The 24,741-nt window shown below is 51.7% G+C and overlaps 1 protein-coding gene across 8 annotated transcripts in view; it reads right to left on the bottom strand.

Annotated features, from left to right (window-relative positions):
- Positions 1-24,741, bottom strand: part of CUX1 (cut like homeobox 1) — a 365,888-nt gene that overhangs the window by 14,490 nt on the left and 326,657 nt on the right. For 6 of the 8 annotated variants that reach the window (XM_045819302.1, XM_045819301.1, XM_045819305.1 and 3 more), the window contains 3 exons: positions 24,246-24,434; positions 17,179-17,443; positions 2,597-12,005 (listed from right to left, as the gene is read on the bottom strand). The exons of the other annotated variants lie outside the window; for them this stretch is intronic. In XM_045819302.1, coding sequence (XP_045675258.1) covers positions 11,321-12,005; positions 17,179-17,443; positions 24,246-24,434 — 1,139 coding nt within the window. In that variant the 3' untranslated portion in view covers positions 2,597-11,320. Of the gene's footprint in view, positions 1-2,596; positions 12,006-17,178; positions 17,444-24,245; positions 24,435-24,741 lie in introns of those variants that run through there. 8 annotated transcript variants of the gene reach the window in all.

The raw sequence follows: 24,741 nt of genomic DNA on the forward strand, positions 1-24,741 counted from the left end.
TTCAGCCTTGGCAGATGCTTCACTCAGAGGGGTCCCTAAGAGCAGACTGCCTCTGCGGAAGGCGCAGCCCTCTCTCCACGAGGGCGAGGGGCAGGTTGGGACCTTCCTTCCTGTGTGTGACCGAGTCCGGGGTGGCAGCCTCAGCCACCCGAGGAGCCCGAGACTGGAGTCTTCAGCAGGGGGCTGAAGGGAGAGCTGCGGGGCGTGGGGGACTTCGCTGCCTGAGCTGCGAGGCTGGCGGCTGCGGGCTCTGGCGAACCTGTGGGAGCGCCTGGCCTGCGCGGGGCCCCTCCTGCGCTGGCACAAGGCCGAAACAACCTTGGGTGGAGGCGGCTGCGGCAGCCACCAAACTTGATGAAGTGTCACCCGCACCGGCAGGCACAACGAGCGCGTGCCGAGCGCTCACCGCGGCTCGCGGGCACTGCCGCTTAGTGCTCTCAGCAGCCCCGTGAGTCTGGCGTCGTGATATTCCCGTTCGTTCCAGAGATGGGAACAGGACTCAAAGAAGCGAAATTCATTCATTCTTTCAGAAAACATTTCCTGAGCATTGTCTGAGACTTGCCCAAGGTCACCAGCTGGTGAGAGATGCTGGGACTTGACTCCAATGCCGTTTGACCGTAAGGAAGGGCCCCGATGCCCCCCTGTAAGGTGAGTGGGGTGGGGTCCTCACGCCTAACTCCCTGGAGCTCCGCCCTCCGCCTCCAACAGGGCAGCTCTGCTTCACCTGTTCACAAATAATTTTGCTTGAGAAAAACAAAAAGGTCCTTTCTACTGACGCCCTGAGAGTCCAAGCTTCTTGGAAGAGACAGAAACTCCTGAGTGTCTGCCCCAGGCTGGGTGGGGGCTGCACCTCCCACTCCCATTAACACAGCTCAGCCCACGCTGGGTGGGCCAGACTCCCATCAAGAGCGTGGAGCCCAGCCCACCCCCACCCCAATATCACACTCCTAACTTTCCCATTAGCTACCAACACCCACACCCTTCAGGAGCCAACCCCGTGCTGAAGTAGAGAGCAGCAAGCAGCCTGCGTGCCTCCCGGAGCCTCCACGCGGGAGCCACGGCAGCCCCCCCCACCCCAGCCTGCCGGGGGCTCTCGGAAATGCAGCAGACGGGACCGCGGCAGGCGGATGGCTCACTCCCTCATCCTGGCGACTCTGTCTGGTCGCTCTGCCCTGCCTTGTCCACCTGCAATTGATTCCTCAGGGCATCAAACAGCACATCACCTGGCCAGACCCACTTCACCACGGGGCAAGGAGGGAGCCCCCCTGGGCGGCTGAGCTCGGCCTGGGTGGGGCATCGCCCACTTGCAGCCGCAACATCTTGCTTCCTCGGCTGCCCTGGAGCTGGCAGTTCACAGACTTAGAGCCAGGCTTGCAAACCCCGGGCGACTGCTGCTTTGCTTAGTTAAATCTCACTTGAAAAGCGCTTAGGGAGACTTTCTGGGTATAAGGACTTGGTGCTAAGTGGATTTGTTTTGTTTTTTACATTTTACTTTTTGACTTAGCCAGTAGATCTTTAAAAAGTGGGGGCGTACCTATACTAGCAAACAGAAAAGCAGCAGAATGTGAGCTGAGTTAGACCTTAGTTTGTCAAACTGATGGAGCTCTAGTGGTTTCATGCTCATTTCTCCCATCTTGGTAGGAGAGGGGCAGAAATTTGGGGGCAGCTTTAGACATACCCATGCCCTTGAGTGACCCCGTGAAACTTGGGGCTGCCAGGCCAGGGCGCCGGGCTCTGGTGGGAGACTGTGCCAGGCTCTGGGACCTCCCACTGGAGGGAGGCTTGAGTCCCGTGTAATTCATACTTCTGTGTCACACGTGGGAGCTTCACAGCCAAAAACTACACACTAACGCACAAGGAACGAACACCTCCCAGTCACACGTCAGTAAGGATGGCGGCTCTTCTCCAACCCTGCAGCTCTCGAGATGAGGAACATCAGTCGCAAGCCTGTGGACCACCAGCGGGCCGACTCTCAGAGCTCTCCCATCCCAGCTCTGAGCAGGCGGGGGAGAGACCCCCTCCAGGGGCCGGACCATCGCAGAAACCCACATGACACCGTTCCCTCCTTCTGGAGTGGGAACGCACCCGTCCGCGTTAACAGACACCCTCAGCTGGTCCTTCTTCACACCAGGAGTCAAGGATGCACCGAGAGACCCTCACAGAGCAGGCGGAGGACGCCAGGCAGAGATGGCTGGCCATGGCCCTGGGCACCCAAGCCCATACACCGTGCTGCTGCCACAGCCCAGTGCCACACACAGTGCTGCGGGCCCCCATTTCACAGACGGCGGAGTGGGTGCCGGGAGACTTGGCGCCTCAAAGGTGCCCACACGGTCAGGGTGACACGAGTGAGCAGAGACTGTGTGTCTGGACGGAAGACTGGGCAGTGCGGCCTGCTGGCGCCCCGATCCCCACGCACCTTGCCCAGACCTGGCTTTCTGCCGCCGCCTGCCAGGATGCCACGCACCGCCGGGAGCACGGGAAGGCGGAGGAATGGCTGCCTCGGAACGGCAAAGCTTGAGGTGCCTTTCGACCCCGAATTACAGTGTTTGCTGCTTCTCAGGCCAGAGCATTTTAAATAAAAACGACCCACACGTTCTTGTGTTTGTATAAAAGATATTTACTTCAATTATCACACCTAGGGTGCTAGTGAATAATAATAATACATGGTGTGAGTTTCATACAGTGATATTGCTTCTCCATATCATATAGGGACCGTTGTACAGTGCTGAGAACGAACATCGTATGGCTAACCAAAGACAGAAGGGACAACACCGAGGGGCCGACGGGCGCCTCACCCACCCCCATGCCAGCCGGATCAGCTTCTGACTCTTAATGTTGAAAACAGATAGCAAGAAATAAAAATGGTACTAGAGATGGGTCACAGCAACACAGCAGAGGCTTCTCAAAGCTATTTGTATAAAAAAATGATGCCTTTTTTTCTTTTTTTGGTCAATTGGGTCTCTGTGAGGATTTTAAAAAAAGTCTGTGATTGTGAGCATTAACAAATGAGCTCTAAAAACATCTAAGACTTAGTGCGTTACAGAAAATATAAAATACTGCTAAAATGTAAGACACCACGATATGCTGGGGGGAGCTGAGCTTATTGAGAATTCTCCGGAAGAAGCCCGCCGCTTCGAGAGCGCTGGGCCTGTGCTGTGTTTAGTAGTCTGGACGGGGCGTGGCTGCCCGCTCGCAGGCAAGTAGTTATTGCACAATCGCAAAGAGCTAGGTCTTCCTCAGTGGACAGGGGCGTGGGAAAACCACCTTTTCTTTTCCCACCGTTACAACAAGCTATCCTCAAATGCTTTATGAAGTTTGAACGAATCCTCACATCTCCAAAATGCACAGCATTTTCTGAGGGGGTCTCAGATGGTGGGACATGAGATGCCCGTTTTCTCAAGGAAGGAGGCAGAAAACGGCTCGAGAGAGAAATGCATAGACTAATTAGAGAGAAATGCAAACCCTTTTGGGGGGATGAGGGCAGTTATTTCATTGGAGGGCATTCTTTCAGAGAGATGAGAACAAAATCAGGACCTTCGATGGTTTTCAGAGAAGGGGAAAAGTCGTGGCATGAAAAGTAGGTCGGGAGTCGGCGGGCCCCATGGGGGCGGAGGCGGAGGCGGAGGCAGAGGCAGAGGCAGGTGCCTGGCTCCACCTGGGGCGGGCAGGGCCCCTGCCTCGACCCGGAAGGGCTTCCTTCTCTGGCGCCCACGAGGGTGAGCCCACAGGCCCCAGAGCAGCCCCACTTCAGCCTCACAGCCCAGTGCAAGCAGCCGGGTATCTTGCTGGCTGTGCTGCTTGCCTCAGAAAGCTCTGTCCACATCTAACCTCCCTCTGCATTCAGCCACACTGAGGGGAGGAGAGGCTCCCCTCGACCTCCTTGGTGCGGGTCCTCAAGCGACAGCCGAACGAAGAAACACTGTTGCTTTAAAAGATGGTTTTGACCAAATTAGTATGCAAGAAAAACAACAACAACAACAACGACAAAAGCCAACTAAAACACGCCAACCCACGTGAGCCTGGCAAGAAACCACTCTCTCACTCGGAAGCCACAGCCTGGGCCAGGCCGCCGCGCCCTCGCGGAAACTTCATGAACCCAGAAGTCTTACAGAGGCTCTAGGAGGCTTTGGGGAACTGAATTTTGCTTAAGTCTCCTCTGCAGCTTCTCACATGAGTGTTCTTCACCTCGGCGTTTCCTCACACTGGCAGATTTTTGTTCATCAACTCTCATTTAAAAAGTCAGACACGTGGAGACCACTGGTTTCTGAGTGGCTACTCTGGAGGCAGATGTCTGATTCTGCTGGAGAAGCCCCCTGTGCCCCCAGTCAGGTCCCCAGGCCCTTCAGTTCTTTTTTGGGAGGTGGGATGGGGAGGGCAGGAGGCAGAAGACAGTAACCACTGGAGTGATAGCAAAAAGCATTTATAACAACAACAAAACAACACAAAACAACAATATACTCCTGATAAGTACTTAAATGATTAACCTAATAATAAATAGAAGAGGATAGAAATAATTTTTTTTTTCTCAAGGAAATATCCTTTTATAATTATCCTCATGCACACTGGCAGGTCAGTAGCAGTCAATCCATCTCAACAAGAAAAGGTTAAGTGCTGGAAGGGATGGCTGTGGTCTCACACGGCAGAGGTTCTCAGCAGCGGAGGCGCACACGCCCGCCCCGCCCCCCAGCGGTTCTGGCCATGTGCTCCGCAGGCCGAGCTCAGTGGTCAGAGCCAGAGGCAGGCTAGGGGGGTGGGGCGGGGCCACCTGCTTTCCCTTCAGTTCGGGAACACGTGGAACTACAGTGAACGTACTGATCCACAACCTGAATCGTCCTGGTCTAAAGCTTACTTTGAGTTCATTTGGTGTGCAATACATTATCTCTTAAAAATGAAGAAAAATGATTTCTATTGCACAGAGCTTTCACACATAGTCATCTATTTAAGTGCTTTCTGTTTAAAGCAAGCTACAAAAGAAGACAAAAGGAAAATGAAAAGGCGGGGGAAAGAGGACTCTGAAACAAAAGCAGCCCCGTGCCACTTCCGTCTGTCTTGCTGACGGGAGTCTGAGTTCGCCGACGGAAGTCCCAGTGCTTCCGTGCTCACTGTGCTTCTGACTGTTTCCCACAGGGATGTGGCCGTGACATTGGGATATAAGGCACCTTTCCTTTCTGCTCACAGAAAGCTTGATACATAGCAAACAGCATATTTTGTGGTAAGAAATTAAAGCCTAAACGCTACAAAAGTTACAGTAACAGACTATACTTCTTAACAGTGTTGGATAAATTAAAATGATCACGAAAAGCAACTCAAAGGCATTTTAAGTTTAATAACAGGGGCTTTGGGGAAGTGCACATTTATGCATAGCCTAATGTCTTTCTCTCACTAGCCTTTTTTTTTTTAGGATTCTTTGCCCACGATGCCCAACTTTTGAAGTTAGCATTTTGGAGGAGACTAGGCGCTTTGGAAATGTCTTGTTAAAGCTAAATGTCACTTCATCCAAAAATGAGAATGGAGGTGATGCCACTGCCAGTGTGGACGCAGTATCTTTGGAGGGGGGGTGGCGGAAGGGCAGAAGCCAGGCCTGGGTGGGTGGGATCAGCTCCCGATGGGGCCGATGAGAGGGGATTGCATTTCTTTCTTCCCTGACCAGGCGTGAGCTCTCAGGGAGTAGGGCTGCTGGGGCAGCAAGGTTCTGGGGCGGGGCCCATTTTCGTCCAGCTGGCTGTTCCCCACACCCCGTCCTCTACTGTCTGGATTCACCCGGATGGAAATGGAAATGATACTGTGCACCAGGACCACTCTCTTAGCAAGTGGCACGCCGGTCAGCCTGTCGTCCAATGCACTGGGAAGTAGAACCCTGTCCCGTCGGAGTCCCAGGCCATCATTGTGCCACTCAGGGCAGGAGCTCTGCCTCGTGGGCCACGAAGGCTCTCTTAATGCCACCAAGGCCCAAATGAAACCCCCGGAACACTGTGGGCATTTCTACATGTGAGCTTTTCCTGGTAAATGCCCAAGTGCACGATGATGGCACAAATCTTAGGCTCCCGTTTCCAAATTCTTTCCATCAAAACACTTTCGCCACCAAAATGGATGGTCCCAATTCCAACCAGCAGCCCTAAGAGCTGGTTTTCATTAGCACTGGGTAGAAACTGGCAAACTCTTTGGGAAAGAAAGGGACATGTGACTGGAGATTGGGCAAGTGGACTGGAGAATGCCATATCCTTTCCTGTCTTTGAGATGCTTCCAAAGGAGTGTCACAGTGGAGCTGAAGTCACAACCTCCCAGACACAACAGAGACAGAGCTCCCCGATACCAGGTCGGAACCCTGGGGAAGTGTCCTCACGTGGCCATTTAAGGGCAGCCCAGGGCAAGGAAAACGCCTGGGATGGAGCTGAACAGCTGAACAGGAATGGGCAGAAACGAAGGCAGGCGAAGACAAGCCCCTCTGAGGCCTGAGACTGGCCCTGTCTGCCAAGGAAACAGCTGACAGATCTTCCAGAACAGGTGGAAGTACAGAGAAAAACCCGTGTGCCTCACAGAACACAGCTGTCTGTCCGTGTCGTGCTCAGAAGAGAGAAGATGCCTGCCCACCAGGCCAAGGTCGTGGATGCCACCCTTCTAGCTTTCTCTCCCCCCGCAGCCCACCCACTGCAGGGTTCTGACGGGTGTGGGCTGAGGAGTGACGTCAGACAGCAGCGTGGGCCAGTGAGGTAGACGGGGCGCCTGAGGGTCCTGACAACTGAGGATATGCAGGGAGGGAGCCAAACCTCTAGCCTGAAGGGACGTGGCCAACACCCACCACACAGGCCAGAACCCTGCCTTGCCACACTGCCGGCCGTACAGCTGGTGCGCTGGCCTCCAAGAGCAGGGCCTGTGAAGGCCGCAAGCAGACCCTTGTTTTTGTGGGCCTGTGGGAGGTGCCTGTCACAGTGCATTTAAGGCAGAGGCTGCTGGTCCCCGGCTCCAGATCTACTAAGTCGATCGCCGTTTCACTGTGAGCTGACCCCAGGATGTGCATCTACTCCCCTGCTCCTCTGCTATTTTCAGTGAGGTTTGTTTCTTTAAAATCAGGGGAATGAAAAACGACACACAGAATGCCAGCTGAGTTCATTGATCACTCCTGTGTGAAAGGGCACGACTTTAGGAGGGACAGAGAAACCCACCCAGCTGTAGCTGGGGAGGCGCCCTCCTGCAGCCTGAGCCGTCTGCTGACTTGCACTCCCGTCTCTCAGGGCGTGACTGCTGCTGATCTTAGGGAAGTCAGCCCACACGACCCGCCTTCTGCCTGGGCAGCTCACGAACTGCACGACTGATGCACCCTGGCCCAGGAGGCAGCTGGGGTGTCTCCTTCCTCCTGGAGCTGGCCAGCTGGACCCAGGGTGGGGAGGGTCTCTCGTGCCAGAGAGAGCACAGAGTGACATTTAACCCAAAGCTCAACAGCACTCTGGGTCTGGACCACCAGACCACCAACTGGCAGACCTAAATGTCCACATCAGACAGGATGGTTTCAAAATGGGGAGAGAACAAAGATGCCAACAGGAAGGAAACTGGGCAGGGAGGCATTTGTGCTTAGGAAGTAGAGGGGGGCCATGCACGGTTATTTGTCACCTCAGTCACTTTCCCAGACACAGTGGCCAGGGTTTGAGAGTACTCATGCGAGTCAAGACCCTAGCATTTCCTGGAGACTTCTCCCAAGCCTGCGTCTCAGGGCCGCCTGCTGACCATAAGCCACTGCGCACTGTGGTGTTCCTCAGGCGGGGTGGCTCTGAGAATAACTGACTCGAAGTAATGGCTGTGGTCATCTTTTTTTAAAGGAGAGCAGTCTGGTGGACAGAAGTCAGAGATGTCCTGACCGATCTGGAAGTTCTAGAGAGCTGGTCACCGGGGAGCCGGGTGGTGGAAGCGAGCGGGCACGGGTCTGGGCCAGAACCCATGCCTCCCACCGCAGACACCGCGGGGAGAGCGTGGGCGGGAGCCGGGGTCAAGAGGCCAACTGCGAACACTGATTTTATGCTGAGCCTCCACTTAGCCAGCTAAGTAATGGCAAAAACCTTAAGTTATGAACACTGCCTCCAATTAACAAAAAGAAGCCATTTAAAATGGTATAATGGAGCTTGTAATTAAGTGTTAGTGTTTTATATGGAACCGTTTTCCCCAGGAGAGAGGTACAAATCAGCTTTTTAAACCGATGGAGCGTAAAGAGGAGGAGGTTGGCTGCTTGTGGGAGCTACTGCTTGGAACGCCTGCCCGCTGAAGGTAAAACCCTATGGAGGGGATGCTGTTCAAGGCACTTGAATATTGCTTCTCAAGATGAAAGCTCAACCCTTAGACTCAAACTGAGGGGCGCAACGAGGAGGGGGACGCCCGCCCCCGCCGACACGTTTCTGTTACTTAGTGGCAGCTCTAAGAAGTATTGCAGACAGTGATAGCTTCAACACAAAAGAGAACAGGGCTGGGATGGCAATAGAAAAAAATAAATAGAGAAAAAATACAAATACAGAACTGCAAGCAAAAATTTAACCAACTGATTGTATCGAGCACCCAGATGTGAGTCTGGCAAAAGAGACAAAGTGGAAATCAACAATAACCTAGTTAAAAAACCCCAGCACAACAAAAACGACTAAATTGCTTGGAAGAGCCAAAGTGGCTATTTTAGACTGTTACTATTTGGCCACTAGAATGAACAAATTTATAATTTTTCAATTTCCTCGCATTTAATACCTCTATAAATAACAGTCATGCCTTTAAAACTAAAACACTACCCTAACATTTCCTGTTAACTCCCTGCTTTTGATTCTGATGAAAATCAGATATTTAGTGATTCATCACACACGATGACAGAATTCCCTCGAGGTTTTTGTGGAGAGGACACCACAGTACTGTCAGGGGCTCTGCTCCTCGCTGTCCTAAGGGTCACTAACGCCAACTCGCTCTTCTTAATGCGCCTGCACTGAGCCGGATGGTAACCTGTTTCCCCTTGAGCTCCTCCATTTTGAATTCTCCTCTGCTGAACCAGACCTCAGGTCCAGAGACGGTCCAACCACCGAAAGACAAGCGGCCTGCCTCACAGCCTCCTAGAGCCTTCTGAGAACTTCTCATTCATGAAAGGCATTGTCTTTAGTGTAGTGACTCTTAAATCTGTGAAAACTTGAACTAAGTGCTGCAGTTGCAGGTTAAAAGACTGTAAATGAAATATACAATTTCTAAAATGTCATGCAAGAAATGTGGTTTCGCATCTTACAGTCAAAGTCCTACAAGTTAATTAACACAAGCACACTGAGGTGCCACAGCGGGAGCACACCTCTAAACTTGTAACTCCCTCCCACCCCCGAATCAAAAAAGATAATATTAATTAAACTTAAGAAATAATGAATGCACCATTAAAATGTCATCCAAAGATGTTGACCTAAGACAAAGGTTTCAATGATACACAATACGGTCAAAAAGTTTTCAATCAGTAATATACAGTATGACAACTACATCTTGTAAATTATACCCAATACTGCCGGCAGTCTATCCCTCTAAAGAATATTTGCCCCTTTCATCCCTTCCTAACAATCAGATAATAAAATACAGCACCTATAAATAAGCAAAAAAAAATATATATATACCGAAATCATCTATTGTTAGTTTAAAGATATGGCAATAAAGGAGTCTAAATTAGCAAACTTGTAGAAGCCATAACTGAACAGCTTATTGAAAAAAGGTGGCAGTAATGCACTCTATGTGTGCACAGGTACTTAAGAAAATACACAGACGTATAAAATTGCACACACGCACACACGCACACTCGCATCCACCTCTATTCTCACGCATATACACATAGACAACAGGAGGAATCAGAGACAAGTTAGACTTCTGATTTGTACTTAGACTGACCTAAAAGATTCAGTAAAAGACTGCGTAAAAGAACGTCCCGAGAGGCAATATGAGTGAAGAGTGAATGGTCTGGTCTGGAAGTGAAGAGTATCAACATTTTGGTGTCAGTTTGGGCCATCTCTGTGGGGGTGGGAGCAGAGCCCAGATTGCCACGTTCTCTCTTCTGCAGGGAAGGACACTTCCCACGACTTCGACAGTCATCAGTGCTTGTGGTGGGAAGGAAGGGAGAGAGAGAGTGCGCGGGAGCCCTGCCCAGGCCCGGGGAGTGGCGTCCCCTGGTGGGGCTCAGTCCATCAGGCGCCTGGGAGAGTGGTGTGAGGTGTGGTGCCTTCTGTGCCAAGGAGAGACTGCTGCCTACGCGGAGTGGGCCCCGTTTGGCCCCAGAACTGTCTGCCGTGACCTCAGTGGCCTACTCTTTCCTCCTTTCTTTAAATGCTCACACATGTGCAGACGCACTAACACAGACGTAGACACCATAAATTAAACAAAATGAACGGGTACATGCTACAGTTCTAACTTGTCTCCTAAACCTCCGAGATATGAGGTCTGATCAGCGTGCTCTGCGGTTAGAGGTTAAAAAGCAGATTATAAAATACCTAGATTCGGATCTTTTCTTTTTGTCCTGATTTGGCCTAGAATGGAGTGTATTAAACAGACCCTGGTCAGCAAAAGCCCAGAGCCAGTTAAAGCTATGGATTGATGTGCACTACATGTCAGGTTCTATTCACGTACAAGAAAACACTACGTCAGCTACCACAAAATTGGTTATTTTCCTGATGTGACTTTTCTTTTTGTTAAAAAATATGTGGAGTAAATGTGTTTTATTTCAATTCAAAGCTTCAAACGAGAAGATTCTTTACTTGAAAATATTCAGGAATCCAAACTAGTGTGTTTAGAGTCGGTTTGACTGTGCAATCTCTTAGTGGCAACTGAACAGCTACAAAAACTTTCTTTTTTAATTTTTCTGAAAAATCCCCCCCTTTTCCTGGTTTAAGAAGATAATAGTGTATTATCGCTCTGAAGCCATTAGATGGCAGATAAAAAGCCCCCTTTTAATATGTGGGTTTGATTTTTTTTTTTTTAAAGCCCACACGAAAGAGGAGGGCGCAAGGCAAAGCTGTAAGAGTTATTCCAGAACCTGTGGAAATCACTTAGGGCAATAAAAAAAACACTTCAGGGTACAAAAAAGCTCGACTACACATTTCCGTTTTCTTCCTTGAAAACACAACATAGATTGGGCTTAATGCTCCTTTGTTTTCTATATGCACCTTGGCCTATGGCGATTTTGCCCTGTGGCCCGCAGGGCAGTAAGTGCGCAACGCGGTCCGGGCCGCGGGCTCGGCGCCGCCCCTCCGCCCCGCTCGGCGGGCTCGGCCGGCCCCGACGCGGCGCGGCCCTGCTCGGGCCCGGGCCCGGGGCGCGGGTGGGCGGGCGGCGCCTCTCAGAACTCCCATTCGATGGGCTCCTCCCGGCTGGCGGCCTTCTCCAGGCGGTGAATGATGCTGTTCAAGTTCGCGGCCTTCTTCTTCCTCAAGGGGTTGTCGCGCGAGTCCCTGGCGCCCGCCGCCTCGGGGAGGCCGAAGAGGCTCTGCAGCGAGCTGGGCCTGCGGGCGGCTGCGGGCGCACTGGTGCTTGGCAAAGCGGAACCCCCGTCGGCGTCCCGGGCCCTGCAGGGGCCCTCCGCCGGCGGGGCGGCTGAGGTAGCGGCGTCCTCCCTGGGGGCGGCGGCGGGTTTTGGCACAGGCCTCCGGCCTTCCGCGGGGCCTTCGGGCGGCGGCGGCGGCGGGGCCCGGGCTTGGCCCTCGTCCGCGTCGTCGTCCGGGGCCAGGGTCCCCGAGGGCGGCGCCTCCGCCTTCTCCGACGGCCGCGGCGCTTCCTCCCGCTCCTCCGGGGCCGCGACGGCCTCCGCAGGCCCTCCCTGAGACTTGGTGGCGGCCGCGGGGCCACCCGACTCCTCAGCGTCCGCGGCGCCCGGGCCCTCGGCGGCCTCCACGCCGTCACAGCTGTCGCCCTCGGAGCTGGGCGCCGGCCGGCTGCTTCGGGCCGACGGGGAGTCGCTGGCCCCCGCCTGGCCCTGGCTCCCGGCCTGAATCTCCTCAATGAACAGTTCTCTGCGGATCCGAGACCTAGGAGACACAAGCAGGGAGAGCACCGTGAGGTGGCCGCTGAGCACAGGTGGACACAGGCCCCTTCCCTGGGGCCCGCCGGCCCCCCGCTGCCCCAGTTCCGGCCCCGTCGCTCCTGCGCACTGAGTCTCACACGTCCACCCCAGCCTAGCCCGGGGCCGCTGCAAAGGCCCCGCCCACTCGATGTGCCCCACACTGTGCGCCTCAGCATAAGCCGTCCCCTGGTTGGAATGCCAGTCTTCCATCCACTAGGATGGAGCATGGATGTCACTTATCCAATGGCACCTGCGTCCTGACCCTGCTGGGCCTCTGACCAGCTGCGAATGGCGGGGTCCTGTTACTCTGTGCACAGGCCCTGGCCCAGCGAGGGTCTTACTGGTGTACAGTAATGAATGCTGAGGAGTTGCCAATGCAGGATGAACAGTAACCACTGCTTCCTCATGAGGACTTCATGACAGAGAAGCAATTATTAGTGAAGTGGAATTCCATCAAATTATGTTTCAACTGATGTCCTTCTTTGAAAGAAGACCAGAGAAGGGTCACAAAGGGTGATGTCTGATCAAGCAGAAGGCAGGCCAAACATGTGCTCCACCCATTAATCAACCTGAGTGCAGCAGACGGAGGGAAATGTGCTCCAGTGCTTTGCTGGGTCTGAAGGAAACGACTGGGGCCCTGGCCGTCCCTGTTTGGGAGCCCTTGGAGACATCACTGAAGGGCTCCCATTAAGTCTTTTTGTGCCGAAGTTTCTCCCCCCATCATGCTGACAGTCCGAGCCTCAATCAGAAGTCTCTCTAGGTGTTTATTCCAGAGTTGAAAAGGCCAACTGTTAATGGCAAAGCATCTTCAGGTAAATTAGCATCAAGTCTAGCGTCCTGCAGAGATTAGCCTGCAGAAAGCCTTTGGATTAGGAATGCAGGAAAATATTTTCTGCAGTACATATAACTCAATATAGGTAATGTTTTTTAGAGCATGCACTCTATGTCACGCCTTGTGTTGGATGTGGGAAATGCTGGGACCAGGGAGAATCTGGCTGTAGCTTAGTCCAGTGTATCAACTCTGCTGGTGGCTGTCTGCTACATGATCGTTCCTGGTACAGGGTGAGCTCTAAGACTCTTGTCCTGAAGACGATTTCGGAGCCTGAGTTGCAGCATGAGGTCCTGAACACCCCTGGAGGTCCCTAGGGGTAACACTGGCTTTCCTCCTTCCCTGGGGCTACTGCAGGAGCCTGTGAAATGACGGTTCTGTCAACAGGCTCCTGGGCACTATGCTGGGAGGGTAAACCTGCTCTTTACCGGCAGTTGAAACCACCAGTTGGGATAAATACACAAGCCCACTCCACCCTGTTTAGGTAAGTCGGGGGCTAGACGGGCAGCTGCGGGTTTGGTCCTAGCCAGGTCACAGGCCCACCAAGTACTAACTCTGAGTCTGGGGGCAGATTGGCCCAGAAGAGGGCACAGGCTTTTAGAACCAGGCAAACTGGGTTTGAAATCTGCCTTTGTCACTTACTACCCATACAGCTTGGATAATTTCCTTAATGTTTTTGAGCAAAATGTAGAGAACTGTATCTTCTTTGCCGAGATAAGAAGGTTAAATAAAATATTAAAAGTATAATACAGGACACAAAGTAGACGCCGCCCCCGCCCCAACAAACTATTGTTACCATGGAGGTGCCTTTTGAATGACAGAAATACAAGTGTTAAGGCTGAGGCAGACAGGTTGGGTTGGGGGTGGGAAGGAACAACCTCATGCCTGTGGCATGGGATCCAGGCTGCCGCCCTCACAAGCTCAGTTAGCATGTGCAACCTTTCTCTGTAAAATGGGGCTGGCAGCACTGTACTTGACTGCTGATTGGAGGGTCTAACGAGATGACACACCTATAAAGCTTGTGGCTCAGTGTCTGGCACATACAGGGTGGGACAAAAGTAGGTTCACAGTTGTGAGTACATAAAACAGAGTTTATTATATATCCTTTATTGTATTATTTTTTAAAGATTTATTTATTTTTAGAGAGGGGAAGGGAGGGAGAAAGAGACTGAGAGAAACATCAATGTGTGGTTGCCTCTTGAGTGCCCCCTACTGGGGACCTGGCCTGCAACCCAGGCATGTGCCCTGACTGGGAATTGAACTGGTGGCCATTTGGTTGGCAGTCTGGTGCTCAATCCACTGAGCCACACTAGCCAGGACTATTGTATTATTTTCCATAAACAATTGTAAAACTACTTTTGCCCCACTCTGTATTATGTGCTCAAAAGATATGAGACATCCTCCTTCTTAGCCTAGAATTGTCTCTATGTCTATGAGGAATATTGTCTTCTGGTCTAGAAAGACCAGGTCCCAGGAGCAGATCTGGTTTTCATACAAGTCATGCAAACTCTCAAAAACAGTTTCTACAAATACTCTCAAAACAGTTTCTACAGGGTGGACCTGACCTTCCAGGAGACCAGGAGTGTTGTGGTATGTTTTTCTGGCATTCCTGGTCCCATTCCTAGTAAATGGTCACTCTAAGTTACTTCCAACTTCTTTAGGGAAAAGGGTAAGAGGAAGCAAAGTTTTATTTTTGGCAAAAATTGATCCAAACATTATTCCCTGAGGGTTCCAGTGGGGCAGGAGAAAATAAATTCACTGTCTGCTGTTTAACTCCTGAAGAAAGAATGTAAGAGACTGCCTTCTTGCTTAGGAATTAAGCCCATTCAGTGATGTGTGTGGAGTGAGTACTACTGTGTGCCGGACCTTGTGTGAAGCTCTGTGGGTAAGTTTTATTTGAGCCAAAAAGAGGACACACCTACCTGGGAGCAAGATTTCAACAGAGTGATGGCGCTCACTTCTCACCAGGCTTATTTTGTGGCGTGTTAAGTCGGCCTGCACCGGCATTTAAGGGAAGAACCGAAGCCAGGGGGGCAGCCTTGCTCTGACTGAGTTAATGCTTGGCACTTTACCTCCTGGGTGACCTTAGGCAAATAACTTCAGTGCTGTGGGCTTTATGCTAATTCTGAATGACTTCATGCTCACTTAAAAAAAGTCTATTTGAGCCAAAAGAGGATACACCTCAAAGCAGGATCTCAATAGTCTGACGGTGCTGACTTCTTCTCAGACCTATTTTGTGGCTTACAACATTCTCATTCTTCTTTCAAGACCCTGCACATCTCATGATATTTTTCCAGATCTCCACAGCTGAAACCAGTCTCTGTCCTTTGCTCTCCCATAGCCCAGCCTGTTTTGTTGTGGAGTTCCTTTCAAAAGAAAGCATTTATGAAGCACCTACTCTAGACCCAGACCTGAGCTCATTTACTAAGTTTTGACAGCCTATTGCTATTCTCCGTCTCTCCCCTTTCTCTGTTTTAGCCAAGGGTGTAAACTGAGTTTGCTTCTCCACAATGACCCACTGCCCACCATGTGGTGGGCATCACCGTGGTTGTCAGGAGGCCAGCAGGATGCGTGACAGCAGCTCAGAAACCGGAAGAGAGAATGCCCTGGACAGGAGGCAATGATGGACACTCAACTGAAGCCTGAAGGGGAATCTTAAGAAAAAGGTGGCCCCAGCAGGACCAGGGGAGATGGTTTTGGAGATGTTTTGTGTAATTAGTAGCACCTTTACCCAGATTTCAGTAATCTACAGCTTCATGCACTGTTGTCCAGAGTTATAACACCTGCATTAATATGGACCTAACTTGAAATTACATATTCAAACGCACCTTTGGGTCTAGAAAGTGAAAATGGGGTGATACAATGCCTGGCAGGGAGAGGCTCCGGTGAACCTCTGTCCACACTTCCAGTCATTTTCCTCCATCTCGCTTATTCACTACTGTTGAGGTTTCCTTCCATGTAGCGGGAGCTCCAATATTGTAACTGCTGGCCCCACTTTGCCTGTTTTTGTCTGATTGGTAAATGATGACTAAGCTGGTTATGCTCAGCTCACGTCCTTTCTTTGTCCTCACGGGAGCTAGCCCACACATGGGGAGGTCGGCCTGGGGCCAGTGCTGCCACAACGGGTAGATCTGCGTGGATTTAGGGGTCAGGTAGCAGGTCTATCTGGCTCTCACACTAAGCTTCAACTATTAACTTAGCTTTTTTTTTTCTTTTAGCAGTAAAGGTGATATTTGGCTCCCATCTAATATTTAAAATTTTCCCACTTTGTTCAGAACCTGGGAGGCTTATTGGGCCCCTTCAGAAGCACCAGCAGAACCTGTCAGATGAGGCAGGGCCCAGTCAGAGACACAACACCTCCCGCAGTCCTGGCCCCTGACTAGCTGTGATCTACTGCCTGCCACTTGTTTCAGGTGAGCAACTGAGGCTCTTACCCACACTAGCTCCTCGTCACTTTGGTGTACTGATCCCTAGAGAAAACGATGTTCTGATGAGCACTGGCAATTGAGATGACCCCTCACAAGACATGAAACAAGCAGGAATTTCCATCAGGCCCCTGGAAATTCTTGGTTTCTGGTGGTAGGGAGTCTTGATTACAGCTATGATCAATAATTCATTATCTTTCAGTGAATTTCCGTGATCTAATCCAAGCATGTCACCTCAGCTTACTCTGCTCTACAAGGAGAGCACTCAGCACCCCCTACTCCCTTCTGAGTTTTGTATTTGCACCTGTAGGATGTTGGTCACACTATGTGCAGGATCATACAGTTGTGAGGATCAAGTAATACAGTGTTGGTTAAAACACTTATTTCAGTGTCTGGAGGTCTAGTAGATGCTCAATAAATCTTTATTCGCTTGGAGCTTTCCCAAAAGAAAGCATTTTACACTACTGAATTTATTTAATCACAAAACTAATAAAACTAATTTGGAAAACGATATAGTAAAAGACCCCGAGAAAGCACTAAAAAAATCACTTAAGAAATGTCCACTGCTACGGAACCATGAATACCTATACTGTCCCTTATTAAATGATATAAATTAGAGGGAATTTTGGGGGGTCATAGATGTAGATTTTCTCTAACCACATAACCCTCTTTGGAGTTAGGAAGGCCAATAGAACAGCGTAAAAACCCATCCGGCTAACCAAAGCACTGAGAAGTAACCAAGTTCTCAGTCCCCTGTGTGCGGGGCGCACTGAACGTCATTCCCATGGACCCTTATCAGCCACGCTCTGCAGGACAGACTCCTGCGCAGGGCTGCAGCCTGTCCTCTGGGAGCCGGGCTCACTGGGCTGAGAGCAGGGGCACACCTGTAATTGTGGAACCAGTTGATGACAGTGCTGGTTTTCAAGTTGAGCTGAGTGGCAAGTTCTTCGATGGTTTTTGGTGACGGGTATGGCTTTTGCTGATATGCTCGTTTCAGAGCTTCTTTCTCTTCAGGAGCCAGCACCACACGGGGTTTCTTCAGCTGGTGCTGCGGCTGGGGGCTCGCACCTTGGCTGTAGTCAATGCCGACAGAGGGGGGCTCGCAGGGCTGACTGTCGCTGACAGAGCTGTGTCGTCGCTTCATGTAGGCTGAGGAAGAGAGAGAGAGGTCAGACTCAGGGGCAGGCCCAGCCGAGAGATCTGTCCACGCCCCTGGCCCCACAGTACATGGTATACCCCTGGATTGAGATCACAAGATTGTGGCATCAGGCTGTTCTACTCCGCTCTTCCAAGAGCATCTCAAAACACGTGCACTAGAACCACTCTGAAACCCAACATGCACTCAAGGAGGACTGGTTCTGCTGTAATGGGAGGCTCCCGCCTAGCCCTGCATCGCTGGCAGTTCAGTGGGGGACACAGACAGGTGCACAGACAGAGGACCCCAGTAGGGGAACCGAGGGGAGGCATGCAGGCCAGCCTGGGGAGGGTCGGGGAAGTCTTCTCTGGACAGATAATGTTTAACCCGAGTCTTGAAGGGCAGGGAGGGGTTAATCAGGAAATACAGGTAATGAGGTAGAAAGTGGTGCGAGGCTGCTGCAGAAAGCGGGAGCAGCATGGGCAGAGGCGTGGAGCCACACGACAGCACAGTTAAGGTGTGCTGTGTGCGCGTAGGTGAAAGGGGCACTGGTGCAGGAGAAGCTGGCCGACTCACAGCTGGAGACACGGGCAAAGGGCAGGACAAAGGTTGGACTGTGTCTTAAAGGCAGTGGAACAAAAAGATTTTCATCAAGGGGAATGATGTGATCAGCTGTATGTTTCTGAAAGGCTGTTCTGGCTACACTTGGGAGGGAGAAGGGCTAAAAGGCAGAAAGTGATAAAGAGCTGAGATAAGGCAGCAGTGACGGGCTGGGAGAAGAGCAGGTGGGTGGGGGAGGTGTTAAGGGGTAGAACTGACAGGACTCGGCAGCTGATTCAATGAACTATACCAGGGGTGTCAGACTCATCTTCACCGGGGGCCACGTCAGCCTCGCGGCTGCCTTTAAAGGGCAAAATAATTTTATGGCTGTGTAAATGTGACCACTCCTTAACTGTTAAGGAGATGAAATTACATTCAGCCCTTTGAAGGCAATCTCGAGGCTGATGTGGCCCCGGTGAAGATGAGTCTGACACCCCGGAACAGACAGAGAGAGCTGAGGTGGCTCTGTGGTCTCAGGGGGATGAGGTGGGTGGTGGTGTCTTTGGGTTAGGCACCAGGGAAGGAACAGATTGAAGGGATAAGATGATGGTGTGTCTTAGAGGTGTGATGTCTGAGGGCCCTCTGGGCCCTCCACATCGAGATGCTCAGTAAGCAGTTGGGTAGGTTGGTATTAAGCTCAGAAGACTGGTCTGGGCTAGAGAGAGGAATCTGGACCCACCTGAATAGAAACGACAGTTGAAGTCAATGGCATTACTGAGACAGAGAAGCGCTGAGGACAAGGGTGTGGAAAACAGCCACACGCAGGGACCCTCCCAGGAAGCGGTGGCCATGAATGAAACAGGGGCGGGAGGAAAACCGGGAGACGGTGGTGCGGCAGGGGATGAGTGGAGGGTGAGGGTCAACAGCATCTGTGCTGCAGAAAGGACAGTCTGACAGGGACCCAGCAGGTCCTGTGGGTTTAGTGACCAGGAGGTGACTGGGGACCTTGACGAACAGAGAGTGGGGCTGTGGGAGCAGCAGCCGGACTGTGGTAGGTCTGACAGGAAATGGGAGGTGAGAAGTGAAGGCAGTGAGAATGAATTACTGTTTTAAGAAGCCTAACCATAACAGGAAAGAGACAGACAGGATGGCTTCTAGAAGGGAAATCTCGGATTGAGGGTGGGTCTCTATAAAAATGAGAGAGCGCTGGAAAAGCTCTGAGCCAAGGGGACGAAGAAAGCTGGTGATGGAGGTGAGGGAGATGACGGTTGCTGGAGGTGCGCAGGGACAGGCGGAGGCACAGAGAAGTCCACAGGGGCTAGTGGGGCAAGTCCACGGCCTTCGCTTTCTCTGTGAAGCAGGAAGACAGGAGAAGGGTGGTCTGAGGTGACGGGAAAGGAGTCTGGCGAGTGGAGGAGTCATGGGAGATGGTGGCAGGGGACGGCAGAGAGGGATGGCTGGGGTGGGGAGAGAAGACAGAGGACCCTACTGATGCTGGAGACACAAATCTGAGGGGGCGCCAGCCCACAGGGTCTGGGGTATTCTCTAGCAGGTCCCAGATGCCAAGAAGGATGGGTGGAAAAAACTGGCAGGGCACTAACCCAAGGCTGGGAGTTGTGGAGGGACGAGGACGGAAAGGTGAGAGAGAGACAGTGCCACAGCCCGAGAGCAATGAAGTGACGGATCACAGAGCCTGGGACGTCTGAGGAAGGGGCTAAAGGCAGAGGAGGCAAACTGATGGGGAAACGCGGAGGGGTGTCTGGGGGCCAGCCTGGGTGAGGTGGAATGAGCAGAGAAACACGGAAAGATGGAAGGACAGTGGAATGTGGTGAGTGCGGTATCTGAATTTAGGCTTTGAGAGGTAGAATGGTTGTGGGTGATAACAAAATTTGGGGAACATCCGAGGGTTGAGGAGGTCAAAGAGCTTGCAGCCCGGGTGATATACAAGTCAGATGGGTCCTAACATCTCCCCGGGTGAGGCAGAATGTGACCACGGAGAAGACCGTAATCCAGGGGCCACGGTGAGAAGGTGTCGAGTGAGCAGGAGGCTGGCAGGCGATGGACATGAGAAGGGGCTTACAGTAGAGCCTGCTGGGAAGAGCTTCGGGGAGGCAGGGTCTGACAGGAGGAGGGGGACCAGGGGCAAAAGCAGGGCACAGGAGAGCAGGCTGGCACAGAAGCTGGAGCTGAGGGGACTGTATGTGGAGATGCCGTGTGTTTTCACTGTGGAGTAACGGTTGGGAGGGGCGGTGGGGAGCGGGCAGGCTGCCACAGGCTCAGGGGCTCAGTGTGTGGCTCTCGCCTGGGGATGTGCTGAGTGGACAGGAGGCGATTCCTGGAGTTCAAGTTCTCTTGGTTCTGTCAGTACTATCTGGGCATCGCCTGCTCTGCTTATTGTAACACGTCAGTAATCACTGACTAGCTTTTCACACAAATAAAGCTTTTCACACAAATAAATCATCCACAGTGATCTTTCTAGTGGACTAGTAGTTTGGACTATGGTCTAAAAAATCTTTAAAACTTCTTTTTTTTCCATAAACAAACACCTTTTTTTAAGAGAATTTTTTTCCATATTTGAGTTTTTATTTATTTATTTATTTATTTATATTTTTATCATTGTTCAAATACAGTTTTCTCCTTTTTACTCCCAATCCATTCCCCCCTCCCACCAAGAGAATTTTTTTAAAGATTTTATTTACCCATCTTTAGAGAGGGAAGGGAGGGAGAAAGAGAGAGAGAGAGAGAAACATCAATGTGTGGTTGCTGGGGGCTGTGGCCTGCAACCCAGGCATGTGCCCTCACTGGGAATCGAACCTGCGATGCTTTGGTTCGCAGCCCGAGCTCAATCCACTGAGCTATGCCAGCCAGGGATTAAAACTTCTTAATACTGATGGACGATGGGGAATATTATTATTTAATTCAAATGGTACGTAGTATTAAGAGTGGCAGTATCATCATCAGCAGCTAACATCATTAACTATGACAGTTACACAGTGGGAGAGACCACTGTCAGCCCTTTGTACAGATGAAGGAACTGAAGGTTGGCTGAACGACTCGTCTGAGGTCACACAGGTATGAAGTGGCAGCACTGAGGCCTGGCCTAAGCACGTTCCCAGAAGCATAGGCTGCCACGCTCAGTGGCGGCCCCCTCTGGCTGCAGTGTGTGTGGGGGGCCCGGGGCTGTGTCTGTGGGAGCCACCGACAGCCAGGGAGTCACCCTTTGGCAGCACTGACAGATGGGTCTCCAATGTCTCAGGAGTAGATTATGAACTGTTGAGGTGCATCTGTACCCTCCAGGGAGAGGAGCCGTGCCCGTGAGCTAGTGGAGGCTGCACATGCATGTGCATCCGTGTGCCTGTAACTGTGTGCACAGGTTGGTTCAAGGATCATCTCATGAAGGGAACACAAAGCAGAAGGCAGACTGGGGTAGAGAAAGGTTTCTAGAGAAGAAAGGAAGGACAGAGGCAGGCAGGCAGAGTGATAAAAGATTCAAGCTAAAGGGAGAAGCAAAGCCTCATGGGAGAGAAGGGAGCACAGTGTGTGCATGAAGCCTGGTCTAGACAGCCTGGTGTGGAATTATCAATCTAGGCCAGAATAGTAGTACAACTTCTTTTCATCGATTTTAAAGGGACAGGTATTATTTTAATAACTACCATTTACTGAGCACTTACGTGTGCTGGTCATTATGCTAGGTACATTCGTTCTAATCCTCATAACCAGAAAAGGTTAGCATTATCACCCTCACTTTACAGATGTAGAAACTTGGGCTGGGGAGTTACCTAACTTGCCATTTTATTATTATAACTAGGAAACAACTGAGAAGGCCAATTGCCACCCCCCCACCCCCCAAATTAAAATGACAGAGTTAAGAGGCTAGAAAGAAATGAGCCTGGTCTGTCCGGCCAGCCCCATCCTGTCGGGCGGACGACCAGCAGTCTGCGGAGATCACGGGACACACTGCGCCCCAGGCCGCTGCTGCTGAGTCTGATGGGTCAGGGGCCTTGGTCTCCCACTAGGGCTGCTGAAGGTTCCTCTAGTGAGCATCCCCACCAGGGAGAGAAGACAGTGGGGCCACAGCTGCTTAGGGACCTTGGGATGTGAGGAGGGCTGGGCCCCACTGAAGCAGTAACCCTTCTGCAACACAAGATGGCGCCCAGAGCCCGTGCTGAAGGAGGAGTGGAAACCTCCCCCACAACCCCTGGTGAATCCTAGGATCTATTTATGGGGGATGAGGTCCTTTTCCACTGACCCAGGAGGAGAAATACACCGGGGAGTGTCGGAAACAGGGCTCGACTCTGCTGACGTCTGCAGCAACAGGAGGCTGCTCAAGAGGTGGCTTTCGGGAGGGCTGGCCCAGACGTGCAGACCTGCCCCTGGATGAGGGAGCTCCTGGCGCTGAGCAAGCCCAAGGAGGAAAGGCAGTGCCCTTTGACAGCATGCAGAACACTTTAAAATTGCCTGGGTGAGCACTGATAATTGCTGAAACTCAGAGATGGAGATGTTGGGTTCATACGCCATTCTTTCTATTTTTATGTTTGAAATTTCCCATAACAAGAAGTTAAAAAACTTTGGGGGGTGCTGTGGCACCAGGCTTCGGGCTTGCAGCACTGCCTCGAGTTGCCTGAGAGGCTGTGGCCTGTTCAGAGCCTTGCTCTGCACACCTGAGGGCAGGAGCCCACCGGAGGGTCCCAGGTGGGCGGAAGGCTGCTGCCTGGGCACATGGTCCTGTGTGGCAGGCACTCAGCTCCCGGCACAGAACGTATCTGAGAGCGTCAGCTTTGAATCTAATAACACTGAGTCTGGATTCCTGCTCCTTACTTATGCCAGCTCTCAAAATCAGGAAAGTTTCACCCTGGCTGCTATGGCTCAGTGGATTAAGTGTGGGACTGAGAACTGAAAGGTCGTAGGTTCTATTCCTGATTAGAACACATGCCTGGGTTGCAGGCCAGGTCCCCAGTTGGGGTGTGCGAGAGGCAGCCAATTGAGATTTCTCTCCCTCTCTTTCTTTCCCTCTTTTCTGAAAATAAATAAATCAGGTAAGTTTCACAATGCCAGAAACTCATCTTCCCCAGATAATGACATCTGTATGGAATGTGTGGATTAAGGGAAGTCCCAGCACAGCGCCTGGCACCCAGGAACTGGAAGCATGAATTGTGATACAAGAGCCAGTCCACGAGTTCCTAGGGGAGGTATCAGAGACCCTTGCTTCTTTTTGGAGCTCCAGCTCTTTTCCTGGTTGAGTGAGAACAGTGATGCTTGGCAGGTGGTGAACAGCAGCCTCTCCTGGTGAATGCAGGGGATGCAGGCCTGGGCTCAGAGGAGCTGTGGGTGAGGCCAGGGACAGCCACGTGGGTGGTTGTTGGGCCAACTCCTCTGCAAAAGCTGATTTAAGGAGGGCAGTCGCAGGCCAGCAGCTGGTACCAAATCTCCACATCCAAGGGATGTGAATTCAGCCACTGAGTGAGTTCACAATACTGCAGCTGAGTGACCCAGGACTGCCCCTCTGAGGGGAGGACTCACTAATGAGAAGCAGCAGTAGGAGTGAGTGCAAACCATGAGATGGAACGGGCATTACTTTTCCACCACCATGGAAATCCTTCAGAATTTCTCCTGTGCGGTAGCCTCCAGAGCATAAGGGGAATGCCGCTCAACACACTCGAGAGGGTGCAGAGGCACCGAGGGGAGTGTGGCGCTTAGCCCTCTGGGAGGCCATGTCCTCTATGGGTGGAGACTGTCAAGTCGCAGCAGGAGAGCTGTTCTGGCAGGAATTTGCTCTGGCATTTTCCAGGCTGGGTGACCTTAATGGAGGCACCTAACTTCTCTGAATCAGAGTGTCCTTATCTACAAAGGCGTTTATTAGTGATCTCGCCAGTAATATAGCATGAAAGCCCCTGGCATGTGGCACATGCACAGCAATGCTGAGATATCCCGCTCACCCACAAGATGAAGGACAGCAAACACAAGCCACCACTAAGTGCTGGAACTCATTTCTTGGCGACCTTCCTCTCCTGAGAGAAGAAAAAGGGCACACTGACCATCAGGGTGGCTATCAGAAACTGTCCAAGTGCTCCCCAATGCTCAAATGTCCTTAAGTTAGGGCTGCCAGGTAGCAAAAGACACAGATCTTCCCATCCTTGGCGGATGACTGTCAAAAATCCCTCTGTCCTGCCTTACAGCCCCTTGGTCATGGATCGGTGTCCCTCCTCAGCTCTGCACGCAGGCTTTGAAAGAAATAGCGCATTTATAAATGGGAAAGCAGCTGGCCAGGGCAGTTACCTTTCTTTTCCATCCGTTTCATGTCCATCAGCTTCTCCACGTTGTTGGGGTCATTAAGCCACAGCTGCATTCGGACAAAGGGCTCCCGCCCCTTCAGGCTGAGCTTGTGCCAGGGCTTCGGGCGAGCGAGGAGGTCCGAGACGGAGCCTTGGGTGAGCCCTAGAATGGTCTCCCCAAATAAGCGCTGACCTAGAGAGAAAAAAAAGAACCAAGAGAGATGTCATCACTGAGACCCAGGCATCTGGAAGGATAAGTATGTGTCAAGGTTAAAATCAGACACAGGGTTTAAAGACCCAGAATCTGGTCAGCTGGGTCTCAGCTTGGGGCATGCACTTTGTAGAAGCATTTCTTCAACCGGACTTGTGACAAACTCCACTGCAAACAGAGCCAGTTTTGCTCTTGCATTCTGCTGATATACAACCATGTTTCTGTCAGAAAGCCTTCAGGCTTTGGATGAACTGAGGCCTGGAAAATAACACCTGCTGCATTTATCAGA

The sequence above is a fragment of the Phyllostomus hastatus genome, unplaced genomic scaffold (genome assembly GCF_019186645.2).
Source record: "Phyllostomus hastatus isolate PE091 unplaced genomic scaffold, TTU_PhHast_1.1 phas_scaffold_385, whole genome shotgun sequence".
Classification (NCBI taxonomy): domain Eukaryota; kingdom Metazoa; phylum Chordata; class Mammalia; order Chiroptera; family Phyllostomidae; genus Phyllostomus; species Phyllostomus hastatus.